This window comes from Patagioenas fasciata, chromosome 11 (assembly GCF_037038585.1).
Source record: "Patagioenas fasciata isolate bPatFas1 chromosome 11, bPatFas1.hap1, whole genome shotgun sequence".
NCBI lineage: Eukaryota > Metazoa > Chordata > Aves > Columbiformes > Columbidae > Patagioenas > Patagioenas fasciata.
Window position 1 is genome coordinate 4,698,481 of NC_092530.1, and position 26,148 is coordinate 4,724,628.

Consider the following 26,148-nt stretch of genomic DNA (forward strand, 5'->3'; position numbering starts at 1 on the left):
CGCAATCCTAACCCTCGACACCCTGCTGTCCCATAGACTGGAGAGGATTGTGTTAGTTCCAGTGACCCCTGACTTGGTCCACATCCTATGCTGGTTGTTCTCCAGATTCCTGTCTCCAGTCACAGAGGCCTTGGAGAACTCTCTGGTAAACAGGGAGGACAAGAGGACACAGGGATTCTCACCTCTTTCTCTTATTAAATTCATCAGTGCCCACACACTGTCTTTGTTTCTCCTTTAACGGTCCCTGCAGTAGTAACAGCTCATTATGGGCCCTTGAGTCGCCTCACAGGTCCAGACTGAGTTCTGATCTGGACTGTTTCTGTGCTTGGAGGCTGCTGTCCTTGCAGACCAGATGAACTCACTTCTGCCACCCTGCCTGGCAGTTCATTCCACCCGTGTCACAGCTCTGTCTGCAGCACTGACAGCTCCAGCTCCCCAGTCAGGTCCCTGGCTGAGGACATTGCCTCAAATCTGAGCTGAACCACCCCAGCTGTGGCACCAGTCCAGCTCTGACCTGCCACAAGAAACCTGGTACCAAGTGTCCAAGAACCCATGTGTGCAAAGGCTTTGCTTCAGAGCACAGACATGACATGGGCAAAGACTGGTGAATGTCTCCCTAGACTGAGGATATAAAACCAGAATAAAATGCCTGAACTCATTCAACTGAAGATATTCCTCCCCCAGCCTGGAGAAATCAGATACTTTGCTGTAATATTCCTGTTGTCCTGTCTAATGATGGGACAAGAAAAGATGATTCTCATACCAATTTATTTTTAAAATGAAAAATACAATGCTGGCAAGAAGTGTCCCTGAAGAGGAGAAAGAATCAACATCACTGATTACTTGAGGTTTTTTCAAAGGACGTGCCCCTGGAGCCCCAGGGACCCCTGGAGGGAGCCCAGAGGGGGCAGAGTAAGGGACATCATGGGCTGCTCCTGTGCTGCTGAGCTGGGTTAGGCTCCTGTGACAGAGGGAGCTCATGGCAAGCGGCAGCACTGTAGAGAGACAGCTCTGCCCAGGAGCAGCTCCTCTTCACAGCGCAGCAGGGCTGAGGGCTCTGCCTGTAGCACCGAGGGCACAGGAGCCAGGCAGAGAGAGGGAAATGCAGTCTGGGGTGGGAGGATGCTGGGAGATCACTGGAAACCACATCTTCACAGACTTGAAGCCAGTGGCTGCAGGACATTGCATCTGACAATCATTGTGGGATCTCAGAAAGCTGTCACATTGAAGAGCCTGCAAGAGATGTAAGTACAACTCTCAGAGATTCTCTGATGCAGAGGAGAGGATGTGCTGCAGGGCACGGATTGCCTTCTGCACTGTCAGAGTGACAAGACGTGAATGCTGCGTTCTCCCAATAATGGCTGTGGGGTCTAAATGTAAATGTGCAGGCAGGAGTGCCCAGGGCTGTCCTGCAGAGCAGGGTCCCTGCACACCAGGGCTGCACCAAGGCAGGGACTCTGTCACCTGCCAGGGTCAGCCTGCCCGGGGAGATCCCGATGGTGCTGTAGGGTGAAGCTGTGGGTGGAAAGAGCAAACGCTCTTGGGCACGAAAGGTTCTTCTGCTGTGGAGAGGGTACTGTGTGGGTCAGGGCTGCTCACAGATACAGATCACCCCCAGGATTTTTCCAAGGGGATGCCTCAAGGACAAGATCAATGCAAGGATTACCAGACAGAAAAGGAGCTTTCCTGAGCCTGTTTTTTCAGTTTCCTTTCCCATGGGGTGGGGGGTGCAGGAAAGGATAAAATGAAAATGAGCTCTCATGCTTAAACAAGTCACTGAGACTCCTGAACTGCAACTCTGAGTGATCAGTACATCTGCCAGAATGCTCATACCATCCCTTCACCACCCCTCTGCCTGTGCACAGCACCTGCATCACCTTGGCTGGACCCCTCAGCCTAGTCTGACCTGTCCTGTTTTCCAGCCTGCAAACAGGAAGATGCCCCCAGGCAGTGCCCTGTGAACAGGCAGGATCTGTAGGGCCAGCGGGAGGGCACAGAGGGTGGGATGGGGTCTGTGAGCACTGACAGGGAAGAGACATGGACAGGGAAACACCTCCCAGGGGGAGAATCTCCAGGCAGCAGGGAAATGATCAGAAATGGGAGGAAACTAAACCCGGAATTGTTATGGGAGGGAGAACAGAGAAAAGTCCCTGTGACCCCCTGCAGTGTAGATCCCTCCTGTGAGCAGCCCCCTGGCCTCCTGTCCCACCCAGCAAAGCCTCTGCCCTCAGGGCCGGGGGCTCCAAGGCATGAAGCAGCTCCTGTGCAGCCAGAGCTCCAGTTCCTCTGCAGAGCACAGGGGCTGAGAGCAGCTGCCCGGCAATGTTGGTATCTGGGAGGTGGCTGCACAGCTGGGGAAGGGTGACGCTGTCTGAGTGCCCGGCTGCCTCTGCCCTGGCCTCTCTCACACCCACCCTCACTGCATTGTCCTTCTTGCTCCCCTGCTCTGGGTCACTGCTGCTGGGATCTTGTTCTTGCTCTCAGGCTCTCTGGGGATGGCAGTTTCAGCTGCAGAGTCACAGCCTGATCTTGTGGGTCCTTTCCTGCAGCTGTGTCCATGGGAGCACATGTCCCAGCTTTGCTCTGACCTGTGGCGTGTGGGCAATGAAGACTGTGGCGCTGTGGAATGATCTGAGTCTCCCTGAATCAAATTCCATCCTTAGAACTCTTGTGTGTCTCGTTGAGGTTTTCTTCCCAGCTGCGAGCTTCCCTCCAGGATGGAAACCTGTCCTATAGCATCTGTGTGTTATCTGAAAGCCCCTCAGAGAAGTGCAGAGGTGCTGCAACCAAGAAAATGCCTTTTAGGAAAGGATGAGACTTGTTTTGGTTCCATCTGACAAAGCTGAACCCCAGGACTGTCCCCTGCCCTCCGTTCCCATGCCCCGCACTGCAGAACAGGGCTGACTCCTCGACAGCCAGCGGGCACAGGCCCTGCTCCTCACGGCACCTCCAGCCAGCACCACCCAGGACTCAGACACGGAGCTGGAGGAAGGTCTGGGAAAGGACAAGGGAGTGTGGAGCAGGGAAGGGTGTGTGAGAAATGGCTTTGACTTTGCTCAGAGAAATCTCCCCTAACTTGTCACTGCCTTTTCTTCTTTGGTCAGTGTCTTACGTCCAGAGGCTGCAGATGTCCAACAGCAGCTCCATCACCCAGTTCCTCCTCCTGCCGTTCGCAGACACACAGGAACTGCAGCTCTTGCACTTCTGGCTCTTCCTCGGCATCTACCTGGCTGCCCTCCTGGGCAACGGCCTCATCATCACCACCATAGCCTGGGACCAGCACCTCCACACCCCCATGTACTTCTTTTTGCTCAACCTCGCCCTCCTGGACCTTGGCTTCATCTCCACCACTGTCCCCAAGTCCATGGCCATTTCCCTCTGCGACACCAGGGCCATCTCCTACACAGGATGTGCTGCACAGGTCTTTTTTTTCTTTTTCTATGCTACAGCAGAGTATTCTCTTCTCACCATCATGTCCTATGACCGCTATGTTGCCATCTGCAAACCCCTGCACTACGGGACCCTCCTGGGCAGCAGAACTTGTGTCCACATGGCAGCAGCTGCCTGGGCCACTGGGTTTCTCAATGCTCTGCTGCACACGGCCAATACGTTTTCACTGCCCCTGTGCAAGGGCAATGCCCTGGACCAGTTCTTCTGTGAAATCCCGCAGATCCTCAAGCTCTCCTGCTCGAACTCCTACCTCAGGGAACTTGAACTTCTTGTGGTTGGTGTCTCTTATGCATTTGGCTGTTTTGTGTTAATCGTGGTGTCCTATGTGCAGATCTTCAGGGCCGTGATGAGGATCCCCTCTGAGCAGGGACGCCACAAAGCCTTTTCCACCTGCCTCCCTCACCTGGCCGTGGTCCCCCTGTTTGTCAGCACTGGTGCCTTTGCCTACCTGAAGCCCCCCTCTGTCTCCTCCCCATCCCTGGACCTGGTGGTGTCTGTTCTGTACTCAGTGTTAACTCCAGCAGTGAACCCCCTCATCTACAGCATGAGGAACCAGGAGCTCAAGGATGCCATGTGCAAACTCATATATAAGTGTTTTCTGGAGCAATAAATTGCCCATCTGCTTCTGCATAGGAGTTTTAAAGTAACTTATTACAGGCTCTGCCTGTCATCTGCATTTTCTGTTTTGGTGTGTTGGTTTTGTATTGTTATAATGTTTTCATCCCCTTTCCAATTCTCTGTTGGCTTTTCTTTTATAACCACTGGCTGTATAAATGAGAAGCCGCTCTCTCCTTTTTTTTAAAGAAAATAAAGTTTCTTATAGTGACTTGTTTTTCACTGTATATCTCCTGCAATGCTATTTTGGAGCTGTAGGGACAGTTCCTGTGTGCATGGGTAGAAGGGAAAAGAGTCCAGCATGGCAGCACTGCCACAGAGCACCAGCGCTTGGTCTTCCAGAGCTGTTCTGGTTCCGCTCCCACACTCTCCTTCTCATCCCTTGTGTTGGTGCAAGGCCTGAGCGCTCTGGCAGCTTGGTCCCCGTCCTGCTGTGTGTCAGTGCTGTGAGCGCAGGCAGGGACAGGCAATGGGCACTGCTGTGACAGAGCTGGGCTCACAACAGCCTTTCCAGATAGAAAGGTGATCTCCTAGGGGCAGGGCCTGAAGGTTTAGGTCTTCGTAGAAACCTTCTCTCAAGAACATGCCCACAGAAGTGGCCACAGGTGCAAACCCCGGGGCACAGCTGAACAGTGTGTGTGTGCAGGGCTGGCACTCAGCAGTGTCCTCTCACAGCCAGGCCTCCTGCCAGAGACCTGCAGGACCAGCAGAGCAGGGGCTGTGCTGTGCCCCTGTGCACTGGACTCCCAGGGCAATCGTCATGGGCTGGCCCCTCACAACCACCATTTCCAGCACTGGCCTCTCACCCCAGCTCAGAGTTCTTTGTCCCTCCATGGAATTACACTGAATGAATAGGTCAGAGGTCCATGTTTGCATTGTACAGATGAGATCTGAGCATGCACATCATGTACGTGAGGCGATATGAACCCAAGTCAGTACAAACACCATCAACTATTCCTTGTGGTTCCATGAAGGCCTGTGAGACAGATTTATTGAAGTCAACATCATGTTGAGACTAATATGTCATAGGAAACCACCAGAATGCAGCACATGGATGTGCTTCCTTGAGCCAATGTCCATTCCTGATGATGAGGGACATCAAAGATAAATGTAGAACATGGTGACACACCATAGGGCTGAGGTGCCTCCCATCCTTTGGGAATAGGAACAGGAGCCCAGAGGGACACTGTGACTCCTGCCTTTGTGCATAAAAGGAAAAGTGTCTGTCCCTGAATATCTCAATGTGTTTTAAGAATCCATGAGGCCAGCTCACATGTGGACACCTGACAGAACCCTGATATTTCTGTGTGTGACTCCAGGGACAAACCCCAGTGGCACAGTGAGATTCATCTCAACTGCCTTGGACAGGCTCATTGCAAGTGTCCCTGATTGCTATATCACCTTTGCCATCTTCATCCCATGCTGTTCTACACAGTCCTACACCTGCTCCTCTTTCTCTGTGGGAAATCCTGGATTGTGTTCTCAAAAGTACAAAAATAATCAGAGAGGATCAGAGGTCCCTCAGAAAATCAGATGTCAAACCCATCTTCAAGAATGGCAGGAAGGAGAACTGGGAGAATGACAGGCTGGTCAGCCTACGTCTGTCCCTGGGAGGGTGACGAGTCACATTCTCCTGCAACCATCTCCAGGCAGTTGTAGGACAAGGAAGGGATTGCTGAACCCAAATGGGCAGGGGAAAGAAAGGCATGTTGTGTGCATGGAGTTTTGCAAGGCCCCAGACATGGTCTCCTGTGGTGGCCTTAGAGCAGCTTGGGAAGATCTAGGATAAAGATGTGGATATCGTGATGGGTGGGAAGTTGGCTGGATGACCGAGCCCAAATATCATCAGTGGTACAAAGTCCTGTGTTTAGTCGGTTTCTAGTGGCATCCCTCAGTGATGAGTACTGGGGCCAACACTGTTGAATGTCTTTATTCTGCCACTTCATCATGTCATGGAGCACATTTTCAGCTCCTTTGTGGATGATGCAAAACTGGGCAGAGGCCTAGAACAACCTCACCTGGTGGACCCTGCCTTGAGCAGGAGAGTGAGACAAGATGATGTTCAGGGCTCTCTTCAAACCTGAGTTATCCTATAGTTCAGTGAATCTTTACCTTGGAGAGGCATTTGAAGACAAGAATATGTAGTCCTTACCAGTTAAAAGAATGAACTCTGCCTGCAATTGCTAACCTAAAATATGTAAATCCTCTCAGTTTTGGTCAGTCTGCTCCTCTAACAAAGGTAAAAGTGACTTTTAAAACACCTAATCAGAACCTGCAAAGAGTACTGTCTACTCTGGAGCCTGCACAATTAGTTGAGTCTTGTTTTAACATCTGTCTCAAGACTGTTACATAAAGGGTCCTTTAGCTGAACTTTGTTCCTTATATGCTCCTTATAATAGTAAAATACACATCCCTAGGATGGGAGCTCCAGGCTCAGCCCGGGACCCTTCCTCAACAAGCATGCGTGGTGATAAAATTATTATGTAACCAATATGTCAATGTGTAAACACTTGGCTCTTTAGGACTGCTTGGAGGGTCTGAATGAAGGGATAATATTTGTATATAATAGATGTTCGTTCTCTACCTGTTGTGCTGTCTTTATTCCAGCATCCAGACTTGCAGAACTCTGTAATAAACAATATCTCATTTCTGGGTGTGGGATTGGCTTTGCACTTTGGGTAGCAAATTCACAAGTAGCAACCAGGAAAAAGGAAAATAACCAAAAAAGTAAGAGAAGCATGGGAGGACATAGAGAAGCTGTCAACATTTCACCTTGCTGTAAAGAATGCTTCTCCTCTCAGATCTTTAGTAGGAAATAGATTTGATCAATGTGATAAAACAAGCATACTTTTATCTAGTCAGGTCATGAGTTATAAGGAGGGTGATGGATGGGTATGGGATTATGAGGTCACTTGTGTCTCCGACACTCATAACTGAGTTGGAGGACTTTGACTGTGAAGGGGACAGTGAGATCAGTTCTGTCCCTGGAGGTGACAGCGCAGCAACAGCAATAGAGCTGGAAGGTGTATCTGCCTGAGTACACACAGGTCCTACCCAGGAAGAGCCCTTGGAGACGGGTTGTCATGTCCATCCCACCTGAGAACATGAAGGGACAGCAGCAGGGACACGGTCGTGTCTATGAGAGAAGCTGAAAGGCCAGCAGCAATCCTGGGATTTAAAAGATCATGGTGAGGTTACTTGTCTTGCATCAAGTAAAAGACCTCAAGGAGCCTAATGGGTTGGGTTCCCTGCATGAAGGGAAGCTTATGAGATGGTCGAGCTTTTCTTGATAATAGGAAAAAGCAGAAGATGGGAAAAAAAAGTCAGAAAGTGCAACTTGGAAGGTGAGGACTGGGTATCAGGAGGAAGGGCAGTGCTACGGTGCAAAAGGTCACCCAGAGGGAGCTGGATCACCCCATGTTTTGTGTTCCAAAGAGCAGCCAGTGAGGGTGCAGACACAGCAGTGAAGGTGCAGAAATGCTGGGGTGAGAGCAGGTGGGGAAGCCAGATGGATGTTTTATGTCTGCAGGGAAAGAGCCTGGAGGTCATGGCTTCTCCTTTCTGCGTCAGAAAGCAAACCAGGGGGTTTCTCAGCATCAGAGCTGAAGAGAAGATTAAAAGGTGACCACATGGTGGCTACAGATTCCTCACGAGGGGAGAAGGAAGAGAAGGTACTGATCTCTTCACTCAGGGGACCAATGACAGAACCCAAGGGAAAGGAAGAGAGACGTGCCAGGGGAGGGTCAATTGTACATGAGGAAAAGGTTCTTCACCCAGAGGTGCTGCACACTGAACAGGCTCCCAGGGGGGTGTCACGGCTCCAACCTGACAGTGTTCAAGAAGAGACTGGACAACGTCCTCAGACACACGGTGTGACCTGTGGGGTGTCCTGTGCAGGGACAGGAGTTGAACTCCATGATCCTGGTGGGTCCCTTCATGGGGTCCCAAACACCCTATTGGGTTTTGCTTCTGCCTTTCACTTCATTAGGGGTTTGTTCATTGTTTCTGTAGCTGCAGTTCAGGATCATGGCAGCAGAGGGCTCATTAACATCAAAAATGCTCTTAGAAGCCAAGGCTCTGTGCAGCATTTTCCTAGAGGCTTCGAGTCTGGTGTGGATGATTAGAGAGATTTCAGGAAGAGCCAAACAGAGAGCATTTCCATAATAAAGAGCAATAAAGCAGTATTTCTTCTATTTCCTTCCCCCCTCTCCCTCCGCCACATTTCCGGAAGAGTTGGTATCAGCAATCTCCAATTTTTATTGATCTGGAGCATTTACTGATGAAGACAAAACAATATGACTGTAAAGTGAGTACCTGATGCAGTACTTGAGACAGAAGACAGGCCAGAACAGCTCAAGAGGAATCATACTCCTCTGGACCAAGAGGTGGTTGTACCTGGGAATTTCAGGTGCCATAACACAGCGATATTTGTGTTCAGGGAGCTAGTCAAATGACCCATCTCCTGTTCTACAATGGTGTCTGAGTAACCCCTTACTTGAGCCCCATTCACTGCTGGGTGTTCTCCACACTCTCGCCTTCAGGAACAAAGTCGCAGGAGACCTTGCTGCTGAAGGTGGAGACAAAGAAGCCATGAAGAACCTCAGTCCTGTCTGATTCTACTCATATGAAGTTCAGCAGCAGGCCCATGATCGCCCTGTCTATTCTTTTTTTTTTTTTTGGTAAGGAAGCTGTATCAGCTCATCTTGCTGCCCTCAGCCTCCCCTTTAGGCATCAGGTCCAGGGCAGCTCTGGAATCATCTCTGCATCCATGGCCAAGGTTTCTAAATTCCTCCTTTGCAGCCTCCCCTGCTTCCACCTCCTGTGTGCTGCCTTTGTGCTCTGCAACTCCATCAGTTCAGACGAGCAGCCTCACAAGATAAATGCTTCTTTTCATGGGTACTCGGAGATATCATTTTTGTGCTTGGAGCAGGCTGTCCTGTAAGGTTGATCAGATTTCCTGAGCTCCTTCACCCTCCATGACTTTACCACATCACCACCTCTACCTGCCATCCCCTAGTATGTCAAAGTCTTCTCCTCTGGAGCCCACCAGCCTGTGCTCTGCTGCTGGCCTTCCTCCCTCCCCTCTGGTGCCTGGAACCCCACTGTGTCCTGGTCACAACAGCCAAGGTGGACACTCATGTTCACATCCCTCACCATCTCTTCCTTCTTCGTTGGTACCAGATCCAGGTGAGCATCACCCTTGATGGCCCATCAGGCAGCTCTCTTAAGCATTTGGCCCAAGATCTTTTGGACTGTTGGCACCTGCAACTTTGCCTGGCCAGTGACTGTCACGGCAATTACAGTTCCCCATAGGAACCTGCTCATTGACTGGAGACTTTCATGCGTTGCTGAAAGAAGATCTTTACAATTTCTTCTTCACGATCAATTATTTTGTAACATCCAACGCACTGTCAACCTGTGCTGGGTTTATGGCAAAGTCTTGGAACGGGGGGTGGGTGTGGTTGTGCTACTGTTGTCACCTCTCTGAGAAGACAACAGGAGTTTGTCCAACGTCAGACAGAGCTGATTTCAGCTGCTCCAAAATGGACCCACTCCTTGCCAAATCTGAGCCACTCAGTGATGTTGGCAGCACCTCTGGGATATTGTATTTCAGAAAGGGTAAAAAACGCTGCACAACAGCAGGTGGGAGAGAGGAGGGAGGAAATGTGAGAGAAAAGCACTGCAGACACCAAGGACATATCCCATAGGACCCAAGCAGGTCCCTCAGCAGGCCAAAGCTTGCTCTCCTGAAATCCTGCTCTTGGCCTTGTTATCATCTCCCAGGAGCCTCAGCTCCACTTTCCCATCCCTGACTTTTCCATCCTGAACAACTCTTTCTGGTTTGTAAGTGTGAAGTCCAATAGGGCACCTCACCTCACTGACTCCTCAGTCACCCGTGTCAGGAAGATGTTGTCAATGAGCTCCAGCCCCTCCTGGATGGCTGGTACCTTGCAGATACTGGGATGTCTAAGGTCTGTCATGAGGACAGGGCCCTGGAAACATGAGACTTCTTTCATTTGTCTGAAGGAGGCCTCATCTCATTCCTCTTCCTCATCAGAGATCCTCCAGGTGATGTCCAGTCACCACAACACTGCCCATGTAGTTCCGCCCTCTCATGCTGACTCCTCAACCTTCAGCTGACATTGTCTGTCCCCAGGCAGAGCTCCACGCATCTGGTATGTACACATCAGATAACTCAATATTGAGAAGATGAAGTGACCAGTGCTGTATCAGGGTGGGACAATAACCCCATCCATCAGGACAGAGCAGGACCTGACACGCTGAGCAGTGACCCTGAGGAGAAGGCCTGGGCACTCCAAGGTCCCCACACCAGCCCATGGTGCACGCTCACCATGAACAAGGCAGCTGCACACGGGGCTGCATGAGGAGGAGCGTGGGGACCCAGACACCTGCAGTTCTCATCCCATTCGTTCAGCACTGGTGTGACCCCACACACACGGGGGTGTGCCAGTGTGCGGCTTCCCAGTCTGGAGAAGCAGGGAGGAACTGGAGAGTGCAGGGCTCTGCCAAGGCAGGTTCAGCACCTTGTGCACATGGTGTGGGATGCTGAGGGACCTGGGCTGCTTCGGCCCAGCAGCGCTGGGGAGGCTGCAGCAGTGCAGGAGTAGCCTGAGAGTGCTCGAAGGGTGGTTTCAGAGGTGGTGGAGGTTTCTTCATAGTGGGAAAGAGCTTGAGAAAGAAATAATGGCCCAAAGTGCAACTGGGGAGGTACAGGCTGGAGATGAGCAGAAAGGAATGTGACTGGAAGGGCAGTGCTGTGGTGGAGCAGGTCAGCAGAGGGAGTCTGCATCAGCCCAAGGCTTTGTGCTTCAAGGAACAGCTGGGGAGGATGCAGAGATCTCAGCAAAGGAAGGAAGATGCTCAGACAAGAGCAAGGTGGGGCAGCAGGGGGGATGTCTGCAGCCTGCAGGGAAAGAGGTGCAGGGGATGCCACAGCACAGGACAGGCTGTGGTGGAGATGATCAAGGGATGTAGATGCCAAAAACCCCACCAGACATGAGCTCCTTCTCCCCTTAGCGATGGTTGTTGTGTCCACCTCTGATGCCTGTGAGGAGACACCTTGTCCTTCCAGCACAGGGGCCTCATGGCCTCCTTGTCCCCAGCCAGGAACCTAGGAGGTGTAGGACCATAGTGCTGCCCTTGGCCTTGCACAGCCCCACATCACACTGTCCCAGGAAGAGCTCAGGGTTGGGGTCAGGGCTTGGCCCTTTGGTTAAAGAAACACATCCAGGTTTAATCAGTATCAAAGAGACCTTTACTTTGCTTTTGCTGACCTGTCATCACTGCCTCCAATTTTCTGCTCTACCCAGATCCTGGATATTGTTTCTCAGTAGGTTCCCTCAGTGGGACTCATTAACATTACAAGAAACTTTGCAGTTTGAATCTGACTTTGACTTCTTGAGAAGTTTCTTCATCTTCCTCCAGGGTCTGAGGTCCATGGACTCAGCACCAACGCCACCAGAGGGGTCATTAAAGCTCCTTGGGTTGCTCCTGTGCTGCTGAGCTGGGCTGGGCTCCTGGGACAGAGGGAGCTCCTGGCAAGCGGCAGCGCTGCAGAGAGACAGCTCTGCCCAGGAGCAGCTCCTCTGCACAGCACAGCAGGCCTGAGGGCTCTGCCTGGGGATCTCAGGGAGACGAGCAAGGCAGAGAGAGATTAAAGGTGGTCAGGATTGGGAGGATGGCTGATAGCTCACTGGAGGAGAAACCTTTGCAGCCCTTGCCATGGTAAGTCTCTGGGTGGAGGGCAATGCAGCTGTAGCTCCTGGAGGCATCTCCTAAAACTGGCACAAGCACAGCTGGTGGGATCTGTAAGGAGGGGGCTCTTGTCAGGCAATGTTGAACAGCTGTGAAGCCGGGTGAGCACCCAGGGGTGCCCAGGGCTGTCCTGCAGAGCAGGGTCCCTGCACCCCAGGGCTGTGCCGGGGCAGGGACTCTGCCACCTGCCAGGGTCAGTGCTCAGCCTGCCCGGGGAGATCCCATGGCAGCAGCTGTGGGTGGAAGGAGAGACCCCCTGCAGGGCAGGCAGGGAACTTGTGGGGTTGAAGGGTGCTGTGTGGGTCAGGGCTGCTCAGAGCTCCAGATCACCCCCTCAGATATGGCAGAGGGTCCTTCTGAACAAGGACATCAAGACAGAAACAGCTGCAATGGAAGGAGTCTGTGCTTTCAGTTTTCCACTCTTGGTTGTCTGGGTGTGCAGTGGGAGATGGGGATTTATTTCTCTCTTTGGAGAAGACACTGAGACCCCAGTTCTCGTTAGGACTTGTCTGAGCTGCTCCTGAGCCCCTGCACACACAGAGCTGCCCCTGGGCAGTGCCAGAAGGTGTGAGCAGGACAGAGCTGAGCACACAGCGGGTGGGACGGGGTCTGTGACACGGACAGGGAGCAGACCCAGGGACAGAGACACAGCTGCAGGCAGCACAGACATGGACAGGGAGAGGAAGATGGACCAGAAATGCTGGGAAGGGGATTCAGGAACCCCCTGCAGTGCAGACACATTTTCCAGTGCAACCCCCTGATTTCCTCTCCTCCCCAGCGGAGCCTCTGCCCCAAAGCCATGGGGTCCAGGTCCTGAGTCTCCACCTCAGCAGCTGGACCTCCAGGGGAAGGGTGCATGGAACGTGGAACACAAGACAGGTGCTAAAATTACTTGCTCTACAGTGTCACTATGTGACTGGCAGCAGTACAGCCGGGTAAGAAGAAGGTTCCACAGCATGCCCGTCTGCCTTTCTGTCCTTGCTTTATTTTCTGGTACCACTGCAGTGTCCTTCCCTGTTTCTCCACCTGTCCCTGGAGCTCTTGCTCTCTGGGTCTGAGGTGGGAGTGTGGGTCAGTTTTTGTTCCAACACCAGTTCAGTGGATCTTGCCTCACAGGTGTGTCCATTGAAACTAGATGTCCAAGCTGCATTTTAAACTGTGATGAACTGTTTTTCTCAGCTGGTAGAAAGAGAGAATGAGGGGAAACATCTCTTCATCAGGGAGGGGGTTTTCCATGAGAAACCGCACATTTAATTTCCAGAGATTTCTCCCCTAACTCGTCACTGTCTTTCCTCCTTGCACAGGTCCTCATACCCACAGGCAGCAAATGTCCAACAGCAGCTCCATCACCCAGTTCCTCCTCCTGCCATTCACAGACACACGGGAGCTGCAGCTCTTGCACTTCTGGCTCTTCCTGGGCATCTACCTGGCTGCCCTCCTGGGTAACAGCCTCATCATCACCACCATAGCCTGGGACCAGCACCTCCACACCCCCATGTACTTCTTCCTGCTCAACCTCGCCCTCCTGGACCTGGGCTGCATCTCCACCACTGTCCCCAAATCCATGGCCAACTCTCTGTGGGATTCCACAGTCATTTCCTATGCCGGATGTGCTGCCCAGGTGTTCTTTGTATTTTTCTTGTTTGGTGCAGAGTATTCTCTTCTCACCGTCATGTCCTACGACCGCTACATTGCCATCTGCAAACCCCTGCACTACGGGACCCTCCTGGGCAGCAGAGCTTGTGTCCACATGGCAGCAGCTGCCTGGGCCACTGGGTTTCTCAATGCTCTGCTGCACACGGCCAATACATTTTCACTGCCACTGTGCAAGGGCAATGCCCTGGACCAGTTCTTCTGTGAAATCCCCCAGATCCTCAAGCTCTCCTGCTCACACTCCTACCTCAGGGAACTTGGGCTTATTGTGTTTAGTCTATTAATAGGATTTGGGTGTTTTCTCTTCATTGTGGTGTCCTATGTGCAGATCTTCAGGGCCGTGCTGAGGATCCCCTCTGAGCAGGGACGGCACAAAGCCTTTTCCACCTGCCTCCCTCACCTGGCCGTGGTCTCCCTGCTTATCAGCACTTCCATGTTCGCCTACCTGAAGCCCCCCTCCATCTCCTCTCCTTCCCTGGATCTGGTGGTGTCTGTTCTGTACTCGGTGGTGCCTCCAGCAGTGAACCCCCTCATCTACAGCATGAGGAACCAGGAGCTCAAGGATGCCCTGAGGAAACAGATGACTGGATTATTTCTGAAGCTATAAACTGGCTCTATCTTGTTCTATATAAGAGTTATAGTCTAACTCATTGTAGATTCATCCTGTCTGCAGCATTTTTTGTTTCTCTTTGTGTTTGTTTATTATGAAAATATTTTAATTCCCTTTGCAATTCGCTGCCTGCTTTTCTTTTCTCACTGAGTGGCTGTGTCAGTGAGGAATTCGTGTTCTCTGTGTTTAAGGAAAATAAACAACCTTCAACAATTTTTTTTCTACTGGCATCTTAACTCCAAGACCTTTCTGGAGCTGCAGGGACAGTTCCCGTGTGAATGGGTGGAAGGGAAAAAAGCTCTCTCATGGCAGCAGAGCCAGGGAGAACCAGTACTTGGCCTTCCAGAGCTGTTCTGGTTCCACTCCCACACTCTCCTTCTCACCCCTTGTGTTGGTGCAAGGCCTGAGTGCTCTGAGAGCTTGGTCCCCATCCTGCTGTGTGTCAGTGCTGTGAGCGCAGGCAGGGACAGGCAATGGGCACTGCTGTGACAGAGTTGGACTCACAACAGCCTTTCCAGATAGAAAGGTGATTTCCTATGGGCAGGGATTCAAGGTTTAGGTCTTCTTACAAAGATTCTCTCAAGAACATGCCCAAGAAAGTGACCCACATATGAAACACCACTGTTCAGCTGATCAGTGTGTGTTTGCAGGGCTGGCACACAGCAGTGTCCTCTCACAGCCAGGCCTCCTGCCAGAGACCTGCAGGACCAGCAGAGCAGGGGCTGGGCTGTGCCCCTGTGCACTGGACACCCCACAGCATCTGCCCCAGGGCATCGTCATGGTCTGGCCCCGCACTACCAGCCCTGGCCTCTCTCCCCAGCCCACAGACATTGGTCTTCCCTCCATGGATGGACACTGAATGAGTAGGTCAGAAATCCATGTCTGCGTTGTAGAGATGAGATGTGAGCATGCACATCATGTACGAGAGGTGAGATGAATCCAGGTGAACACTAACGACAGCAGCTATTCCTGGGGGTTCCATGAAGGCCTGTGGCACAGACTGTGTCTCAAGGTCACTTCACATTGGGAGTAACAGCCCAGGGGAAACAACCCACTGGGATCTTCTTCCTTGAACTGATGTCCCCGTGTCCATTCCTGATGATGTAGGACACCTCAGATGAGTGCAGAGCAGGAGGCACAGCACAGGGCTGAGGTTTCTCCCATCCCTTTGGAGTGGCAACAGGAGGCCAGAAAGAAACTGAGACTACGGCCTCTATGTGCAAAAGGGTCAGACTCTGTCTGTGAGCATCCCTGGGTGCAGAAGGAGTCCTGAGACCAACTCAGATATGGATGCCTGTTGGAACCGTGGCATTTCTGTGTGTGATTCCAGGAACAAACCTCAGTGGCCCAGTGAGATTCATCTCAGCTGCTGGGACAGGCTCATTTCAAGTGCTCTGTCACCCTTGCCCATGATTCTGGATTGTGCTACCAAGAGTGACAGCAGAATCAGAGAAGTTCTGAGGTCCTCAGGAAAGGAAGATGTCAAATCCATCTTCAAGAAGGGCAGGACGGAGAATTTGAAGAATGAAGGGGTGGTCAGCATACCTCTGTCCCTGGAAAGGGGATAGGCCATGTCTTCCTGCACCAGTTTCCAGGAACCTGAAGGACAAGGAAGGGATTGCTGAACAGAAATGAGCGGAAAACCCAATGAGTCCCAAGAAATGCTCTGGACCCATTCCAGAGCTTGAGACCCCCAGGAAAGAGCTCAGTGACGGTGCAGCCCATCCAGCTGCATCTGTGTCCCTCACTGAGCAGCACAACCAGTGTGCAGTCACCCCATGGTTCTGCAACCAACCTGCTCTGCAGAGCATCAGTGCCGGTTTTGGGCCCTGTGGGGAGAACAGGATGGGACCAGGAGCACCAGAGCAGATCCGAGGAGGGATGGGGGAGATCACACAGGAGCTGTCCTGGGCTGGAAATTGCCTTGAAGAGAAAAATACTGGTGTTCACCTGCCCCAGATTATACCCAGAGTTTAGGGTGCAGGGCCAGAAGTTCTTGCTGTCCTGGTGCTTCACCAGGCTTGGGAAGTAGCTGGAGAAGGATTGGTGTCCCCCACTTGCCATCTCTTAGTGCATCATCCCTCATAAAGGGTGGCATGGAAAGCAAGTCTGGGACCCTGTGTCAGGATGTGCACTGAAGAAAGTATTCACCCAGAAGCCACATCATTTTGCTCTGGTACTTCAGTCCTGGTGCTCATCACATGTCCTGAAGACAAACTTATGCACCCCTCTTGTGAACCTTACCCAAAAGTCACCCCTAGACAAGGCTCCTGAGCTGGGGCTGAGCAGGAGAACTGGGGTCCAGCTGTGACCAGAGGAAGGACAAGGCCTGTCCTGGGTCCCCTAAAGGACTGGCAGCCTCTGTGACCTCCACCAGAAAAGGCAGCATGTAGGAAACTGTAGGCCATCCCCAAGCCCTTTGGAGGCCCTTAGAAAGAGTTCCTCTCTCCAAACATTCAGCACAGCTTATTGCTGCATGAACAACCAGGAGAAACTGCCCAGGCCCCTCATTCCAGTCCCTGTCTCCTCTACCCCATAAAGGAAGTGCTCTCCCCCTGTCACTGAGGTGGTTCCAGAGACCCAAGAGACACCTGTGGGGAGGAGATGTTGGGTAGGGATATGGTGTCCTTCAGTGCTCCTCATGGTACCTCCTGCTGCGCTTTGTGCCACTGCTCACAATCCTCTGAGCCTGGATGTTAAGCCAGTTCTCAGTGCTGCTAAACAGGAATATGCCCATGAGCACATTGGGCTGCACTGGGAGGGGCGTGGCCACCCAGACAAGGGCACTTATTGTCCATCGTGACTCAGCACTGGTGTGGTCACATCTGGAGCGGTGTGTCCCAGTGTGAGGTTCCCCATTCTGGAGGAACGGGGAGGAGCTGTCGTGTGGCCAGAGAAAGTCTGGGTCATGTGTGGAGATGCTGAGAGACCCAATCTTCTTTAGCCTGGTGAAGGGGAGGCTGAGGAAACGTGCTGGTTTTACTGAAATTGAGTTAATTTCCTTCATGCATTTTGAACCTCTGTCCTTCACAGCCAGTACAGTCTTTTGTTTAGATTTACTATGACAATAGTGAGATAATGACGTTTCTTCCCTGGGATAGAGTTAATTCTGTATTTCAGCAGCTTTACAGTGTTTGCCATTGGCTATGAAAGGAATGTCAGAATTCACTGAGATCTCAGCTGTTGTCAGGAAAACCAAGGACTTCTTTGGCCATCCAGCTGGGGATGCAAATTGGCAAGACGGGTCACAGACAGGACAGCACCTTGATTGACATCCGGGTCAATCAACGAGCTGTTCTCTACCATTAGTGTCATGCTCGGTATAAAGCTGGAGATGCGTTTTCCAGCCAGTTAGTTTTGGTTTGCCGGCTACTTTGGTTGGCTCTGTTTGGAAGTTCCATTCTATTGGGAGTTCAGTGTTAGTGCAGTTTTATGATGTTTTCCTGATTCTCATTTGGCCCTTGGGCCTCTCTGCCTTTTGCACTTTTACTTTGTCTTGCTGGGATCAGCTGTTCAGGAACAGGGTGCTCTCTTCTTTGGGGCTGCCTGCTCAGCACAACTGGAGTTATGTGGGGGATTGCACTGAGTATCATATATTTTACTTTATGTGTTTTTTAGTATAAGCATATTAGAAGTAGCAGTGTATTATTTTCATTGTCTTATTATATTTTTTTATAAACTCACAGGTTTCTCTCTTCCCTTTCAGTTCTCTCTCTTATCCCACTTGAGGACTGGGAGCAGGATGTGAGCAGTTCTCATGGTCTTAGTTGGTGGCTGTGATAAAATCATGACAAGAAAAGGTAGTAGTAGCTTCAGAAATGTTGAAAATCACTTTCCAAGATGACGGCACTTTTTCTTTTTAGTAGATGGAAACAGCATGAGAAAGGAAAACCATCAGAAACTGCAGCTCTGGAGGTCCAGAGTGGAGCTCAGGATAAAGAAATGTCATTCTGAACACATGGCTGTGGTCATTGAGATGGACTCTGGATCAGCCATGGTTTTGTGTTTCAAGGAACAGCTGGTGAGGATGGAGAGACAGCAGCACAGATGGGGACACACTAGGGTGAGAACAAGGTGGGGAAGCACATGGGGTGTCTGCAGCCTGTGGGGAAACAGCCACAGGCCTGGGACAGTGCAGGATGGACCATGGTGGAGATGGCCAAGGGCACTGGCAAGGCTGGATGTCCCTGAAAGAGCCAAGGTCTTCATCCTCTTGGCTTTGGCTTGTGTCCCAAGGCCTAAGAGGAGACACATGGTTGTCATGGCCATGGCAGCCATTGCCTCCTTGCACCCCCAGGGAGTGTCACACCATTGTCCTGCACTGGGCATCGCACTCCCCACATCCCCAGGAAGAGTCCTGAGCCACACGTGGAGGACAGGATCTCCCTTCCTAGGGGCAGGGGCTCAAGGCTTGGCCATTGTCCTTCATCAAACAAACCAAGGGTTTTCTCAGCATCAGAGCTGTTTCACTTTGCCTTTGCTTGATGCAAACACAGCCTCCAATTATCTGCTCTAACGAGTCCCTGGGGAGGCTTTGTCAGTAACAGCCCTCAGTGGGGCCCATTAATGCTTCAAGGTACTTTGGAGTTTTCTCTGACTTGGACTTGTTGAGCAGATTCTTCAGTCTGTGCTTGGTATCTGAGATTCATGGACTCAGCACCAAATACGCCATGGGACTCATTAAAACACAGAAAGCCATAACGAGCGATGTTTCTTTTGACAACTTCATTCAAATCTTCCAGACCTGTAGAACTAACTGGAGAGGTTTCAATGGGACGCTTGCTGATGAAGATTTCAAAGAAGATCTCATAAAGGAGGTTTTTTTCTTTCAAGGGTGTTTTCTGTCATTTTTCAGCGTATAGAAGAAGTGACAGCAGCATTCTACACTGGACATTGATCCCAAGGGTCTCCTGAAGACATCTGGACAGGCAGGAGAACAGTGCCTTGAGGCTGGACACTGTATGGACAACCTCGCTCCTCACCCCCCACCCCCAGTCTGCCGGTTCCCTCATTGGCCACCAGAGACTGCATCACTTTTCCTCACATCAGACTTCTCCACTGAGCTCTGCAGGAGATGCTGCAGCTCCTGTGCACCAGCTCCACCTGCTCTCCTGTGCAAACACTGCACAGTTTAACAAACAGTAAAACACTTTCCTCAGCTGTGTGTGTAAGCTGGATCTGATGAGGTCCACCATCCACAAGGGACATCCACACAAGAACTGGTTTAGACAGAGACACATGAAAGGATAGAAATAAACACAATGAACGTGTTGACTGCCATGTTAATTAGAGCTCTGAAGAATGGGGCAAGTTCGTAACTCCCTGAAGCTCAAAGCAGAAACCAGACGGTTGAGAGGAACTGAATGACCAAAGAGCAAGTGGAGGAGAAACCTGAGAGCACTGGGAAGGGCAAACATCCAGACAGTGCTGGAAAGTTGTCCTTTGACATGGACATTTAATCAGGAGAGGTGGGAACTCCTGAATGACGAGGGAGATGAAATAATAGAGTGCTGGTAGTAGAAGTACAGGGGAAGACCAATATTTCCTCTCCTATCCTTCGTACACTTCTTCTGAGTGCTGAGGGAGCTGGCTGAGGTCATTGCTGGGTCGCTCTCCATCATCTGCCATCTTTTTCCTTCTAAATTTTAATATGTTTAAAAAACAACTAAACAAAAATATCCAATAAAACAAACAAACAAACCAAACAAAAGAAACAGAAATCCACACAAAACCAAAGCAAAACCCAAACCAACCAAACAATAACAACAACCAAAACCAAAACAGCAACAACAACAACAAAACTAACCACAAACAAAACAACAATAATGTACACCTTTCCAGACAAACATCAGTCATCAGCTCTCTCACCATAATCAGATAGTGCCATTTTAGGGGCCCCAGTGTACCTGAGGTGCTGGCCTGGGACTGGCATCTATCACACAGGACCTGGGGAGACCAGAGCAACTTGCAATGCAGGTGGAGCCTGGGCAGGGGTTCCCAGGGCATCCACACTGGCACCAGGTGTTTGTGTCCCTGCAGCTGAAGACAATTGTGTCCTAAACCCATGCCCAGTTCTGGAAAACTCTTTTCCCTTTCAAAGAAAAGAAACCCCCCAAAAGAAAACAGAAAAAGTAAAGAAAAGTATGTTGACACCTTCCTTTGCTTTGGATCTTTGTCTTCAGTTCTTCTTATTCTAATTTTCATTGACACTAACTGACATCAGATGGGCCTGTAAGCATGAAGTCAAGATCACTTTGTCTCTTGCATAGCGCCCCATGCCCCCTAAACCTTCCCTGCCCAGGATTCCCCACACTTTGCCCAGAGCGAGTCACACTGAGGTGTTGGCTGGTTCACTGGCTGAGATGTTGGTTTAGATGGTCACCTACAGCACAGGTGGATCCTGCCCCATCATCGTCTGCTCTGCTCCAGTTAGAAACACAGCCCAACATCACAATGGGACCATAGGAGAACTGAGGTTGAAGGGACCTCAGGAGTCTGCAGTCCAACCTGTCACCAACTGGGTCACACCGAGGTGTTCAAGCCTTGATTCAACCCGAGTTTCAGCAGGACTAATGCAGTGATCATCCCTTTGTACTGGGCACTGGTGAGGCTACACCTTCAATCCTGGGGTCAGTTTTAGGCCCCTCATGACAAGGAAGACATTGAGGTGCTGGAGAGAGTTCAGGGGAGGGTGACAAGGCTGGTGAAGGGTCTGGAGTACCAGTCTTGAGAGGAGCAGTTGAGAGAGCTGGGGTTGTTCAGCCTTGAGAAAAGGAGGCTGAGGGGAGACCTTGTCACTGTCTACAACTGCCTGAAAGGAGGTTTTCTCATGGTGGGTGTTGGTCTCTTCCCCCAAGTAGCAAGTGATATGACAAGAGGAAATGGCCTCAAGTTGCACATGGGGAGGTTTAGATTGGATATTAGGAATAAATTCTTTGAGGAAAGGGTTTTGAAGCAGCAGAACAGACTGCCCAGTGAGTTTGTGGAATCACCATCTCTGAAGGTGTTTAAAAGACATACAGATGAGGCTCTTAGGGACGTGGTTTAGTGCCAGAATTAGTTTATGGTTATACTCGGTGATCTTAAGGGTCTCTTCCAACCGCAACTATTCTATGATTCTGTGATAAGTCATTTTTGATATTTTTTTTTTCTCAGAGGACCATGAAACTTCCCTGAGAGCCAGGACTTTTCTGAGGGGTTTGAGAGATGTCTCACGGTCACACCAGCCAGTTCCACCAGCACCTGTCCGCCCCTTCCCAGAACAAACCTTTTCTCCATATCCCAATCTTCCAGGTGAGTTTCTGGGACACAGCAAATGCTGTTGAGGTCTTCTGGTCTTGTTCAGAAGAGAACAGCAGGCCAACATGTTGATGGGCTCTCTGTGCACTGGGAAGCTTTCCTGACCATTTTTCTCAATGCCCCACTTGTACCCAACCTTTCTGGTCCTTGAACTGTACATGAGGGGATTGAGCAGGGATGTGGGGATGGTGTAGAAAAAAGACTTTGTCAAAGTGTCTCATGAGGGCTTTTCTGGGCATCCCACAGTCAAGGATGAGGGTTCTGTAGAAAACAGTGGCATTGGTGAGAGGAGCTGGTGGAGAAGGCCTTGTGTCTGTGTACACTGGGACAGAGAGCAGTGACGCATGTAAGAGATGCCCATGTGAACAGGAAGGGGACCAGTGGCTCTAATATGCCCTCCAGCCAGTTCTTTACCCATCGCAGATAAACCATCCAGGCCATGAGCTGCAGCTTCTCTAGGAGATGCTGTGGGATACGGTGTCAAAGGCTTTACTGCAGTCTAAGGACACAACACCCACAGCCTGTGTGGTGGATTCACTCCCCACGACAGACTTTCCGTCATCTGCTCAGCCATTCACCTTGTCATAGAAGGAGATCAGGCTGGTCAAGCAGGACCTGCCTTTCACAAAGCCATGCTGATTGGGCCCGATTGCTCGTCTGGTATGTGTGACCTCACAGTCCTTTCCCAGACATGATCCTGCTGTTGGCCTATCCCCTGCAGAGGCAGAAGTGACCTCACAGTCCCCTCCACAGCCATTGACTTCCTACTGGACTATGAGTTCCTGAGACACAAGTGACCACATGGCATCGTACCTAGCCATCACACTCTTTGTGGTCCAGTGTGTGAGCAGATCAAACTCAGCTGCTTTCATTGAATTTATCCAATAGATTTTCTATCAAGGGTTTGAGTGGAGAAATGTTCCTCAGAGGAGCTGCTGTATTTACACTGCTTCTGACTCTGTTTTTTTCTTCATCTTCCTTTGTCTCTTCTGACGTGAAAGAGATCTCCAAGGAAAAGATTAATGGAATCCTACAATAACGCAGGTTGGAAGAGACCCCTGAACACCATCTCTGTCCCACTGACCTTTATGGCACCCCAAGGAATAGCTGACAGCATCAGTGCTCCCTTGGGTTCATCTCACCACATGCACACAATGGACATGCACACGATGTGTATGGTTACATCTCATCTGTGCAATGAAAACATGGACTTTTGACCTATTATTTCATAGAATCACAGAATGTCCGGAGTTGGAAGGGACCCACAAAGATCATCGAATCCAACTCCTGTCCCTGCACAGGACACCCCACAGTTCACACTATGTGTCTGGGGACGTTGTCCAGTCTCTTCTTGAACACTGTCAGGTTGGGGTCGTGACACCTCCCTGGGAGCCTGTTCAGTGTCCAGCACCTCTGGGTGAAGAATCTTTTCCTCATGTCCAACCTAAGCCTCCTGTGGCACATCTTCTGCCATTCACTCGGGTTCTGTCGCTTGTCACCAGAGAGAATAGATCAGTACCTACCCTTCCTTCTCCCCTTGTGAGGAAGCTGTAGCCACCATGAGGTCTCCTTTTAGTCTTTTCTTCAGCTTTGATGCTGAGAAACCCCTTGGTTTGCTTTCAAAAATTGAAAGGAGAAGCCATGACCTCCAGACAATGGGAAGGGGGATCCTGTCCCTCACACACGGCTCAGGGCTTTTCCTGGGACCGTGGGATGTGGGTGTGCAAGGCTGAGGGAAGATCAGCACCCTCACTGGCTGCTCTTTGGAACACAAACCATGGGCTGATCCAGCTCCTTCTGGGTGACCTTTTGCACCACAGCACTGCCCTTCCACTGACATTTCTTCCTCCTGCTATCCAGTCTCCATCATTCAAGTTGCATTTTGTGACATTTTTTTTTTTTTCTTCTACTAAGGAAAACTCAACCATCTCTAAAAATTGTTCTTCATGCAGGGAACCCAACCTGTTAGTCTTCTCGTGGTCTTTTACCTGACCGGAGAGAGGTCACCACACCATGATCTCCTAAATCCCATTATTGCTACTGGCTTTTCAGCTCCTCTGACAGACATGACCATGTTCCTGCTGCTGTCCCGTCGTGTTCTCAGGTGGGATGGACATGACAACCCGTCTCCAAGGCCTTTTCCTGGGTAGTGCCTGTGGGCACTTAGGCAGAGGTTCTTTCCCAGCCATGTCCCTGCTGCCTGGCTGTCACCTCCAGAGACAGAACTGACCTCACTGTCCCCTTCACAACCACATCATTCTGACTGGATTATGAGTGTCTGAGACACAACTGAACTCATAACACCCCACACCCATGCATCCCTCTCCTTATGGCCCAGGATCTGACCTCATAAACATATGTTTGTTTATCAAATTCATGTAATTTATTTCCTGCTACTGTTTTGAGCGGAGAAATATTCTTCACAGGAAGTGCTGTATTTATGTTGAAAACTTTTAGATTTCCTCCTCTGCTTCTTTAAATTCTTTTTTTCTTCTACCGCTACCTACTCTTTCTTCGAAGACTTATCCAAGACAAAGACTCGTTGACTCACAGAATAACTCATCTCATTCTCCTGCTCAAGGAATGGTGAACCAGGTGAGGTTGGTCAAGGTGTCTGCCCAACTTTGTATCATCCACGAAGGAGCTGAAAGTGCACTGCGTCACATCATAGAGGGGGAGAATGAAAACATTTGTCAAAGTGCTGGTCATTGAGCGTTGTCACTAGTAAATGGCTGCACAGAGGACTTTGTACCACTGGTGACATGTGGGCTTGATTGTTCAGCCAACTTCCCACCCAGCGTCCACTTCAGCCCAGACAGCACCGATCTGTCTATAAGGACATCACAGGAGACCATGTCTGAGGCCTTGCAAAATTCCATGTCCACAACATGCCTTTCTTTCCCCTGCCCATTTGGGTTCAGCAATCCCTTTCCTGTCCTTCAAGAGCCTGGCAATGGCTACAGGAGGACGTGTCCCATCCCTTTTCCAGGGATCAGCCCGTAATTCTCCCAATTCTCATTCCTGTCTTTTCAAAGAAGGGTTTGACATCTACCTTTGCCATGGACCCCAGGACCTCTCTGATTGTTGTGGCACTTACAGAGCACAATCCTGAATCGTGGGCACAGGTGATGTAACAGACAGGACCACTTGCAATGAGCCTGTCCAAGGCAGCTGAGATGAATCTCACTGGGACAGTCGTGCTTTTCTGGAGTCACACACAGAAATGTCAGGGTTGTGTCAGGTGTCCCCATCTGAGCTGGCCTTGTTGTCTGCTTATGCACCCATGATGTTCAGAGACAAAGACATTCATTTTGTCTAAAACGGAGAGGCAGGAGTCACCGTGTGTCTCTGGCCTGCTTTTGCCACTCCCAGAGGAGGGGAAGCACCTCAGCCCTATAGTGGGTCACCCTGCTCTGCACTCATGTGAGGTGCTCCACGTCATGAGGAATGGACAGAAGCACTTCCCAGTGCTGCATTCAGTGAGTTTCTCATGGGATTTTACTACCAACATTAAGTGATCTCAAGACATTTTCTGTCCCACAGGCTTTCATGGAACCCCAAGGAAGAGTGATGGCGTTTGCTCTCATTCAGGCTTATTTCACCTCACGTACACGACACGCCTGCTTAAAGCTCATCTGTACAGTGGAGTCATGGACTACTGACCTACTCTTTCAGTGCATTTCCATGGAGAGACAAAGAACATCTGCAAGCTGGGGGAGAGGCCAGTGCTGGAACTGGTGGTTGTGAGGGGCTGGTCCACAATGGGTGACCTGGGGCAGAACCTGCGGGGTGTCCAGTGCACACCTGACCCTGCTCTGCTGGTCCTGCAGGTCTCTGGCAGGAGGTCTGGCTGTGAGAGGACACTGCTGTGTGCCAGCCCTGCACACACACACTGTTCAGATGTACACCAGTGTTTCAATATGTGGGCCACTTTCTTAAGCATGTCCTTGAGAGAAGTTTTGGAAGAAGACCTAGGCCTTCATGCACAGCCCTGAGGAGATAGCAACTATTCTGAAGGCCACTTCAGTCACAGAGCGTCCATTGCCTGTCCCTGTCTGCGCTCACAGCACTGACACAGCAGGACGGTGACCAAGCTGCCAGAGCACTCAGGCCTTGCACGAACACAAAGGATGAGAAAGACAGTGTGGAAGTGAAAATACAGAAGGTCTAGAAGACCAAGTGCTGGTGCTCCTTGGCAATGCTTCCGTTCTGGACTCTTTTCCTCTCCTCCCATGCACACAGGAATTGTCTCTGCAGCCCCAAAAAAGTCCTAGAAGAATCTCAGAACAAAAATGTCAATGCAAGGCCACTCACACAGAGTAAGCACAGCTCCTTATTTACACAGGAAAAAAAAACAAACAAAAAAAAAGATTTAATTAGAAATGGAACGACCACATTTATCACAATTCAAAACCAATAATAACAAAAACAAATACAGAAGACAGACAAGGCCTCTAATGAGTTACACTATAACTGCTGTCCAGAAAGTCATGGGCAGTTTATAACTTGAGGAGAACATCGAGTCATCAGCTTCCAGACAGCAGCTTTGAGCTCCTGGTTCCTCAGGCTGTAGATGAGGGGGTTCACTGCTGGAGGCACCACCGAGTACAGAACAGACACCATCAGGTCCAGGGATGGGGAGGAGATGGAGTTGAAATTCAGGTAGGCAAACATGGCAGTGTGACAAACAGGGAAACCACGGCCAGGTGAGGGAGGCAGGTGGAAAAGGCTTTGTGCCGTCCCTG

General features: G+C 50.6%; 1 protein-coding gene across 1 annotated transcript; it reads left to right on the top strand.

Moving 5' to 3' along the window:
• The first annotated feature begins 13,513 nt into the window (after positions 1-13,513).
• Positions 13,514-14,101, top strand: LOC136106354 (olfactory receptor 14J1-like). Its single transcript, XM_065846681.2, has one exon. The coding sequence runs from the start codon at positions 13,514-13,516 to the stop codon at positions 14,099-14,101; it is 588 nt and encodes a 195-aa protein (XP_065702753.2).
• Positions 14,102-26,148: the final 12,047 nt, after the last annotated feature.

Coding starts and splice junctions, on each gene's coding strand:
- LOC136106354 (XM_065846681.2), top strand. CDS start 13,514: ATGTCCTACGACCGCTACATTGCCATCTGCAAACCCCTGCACTACGGG.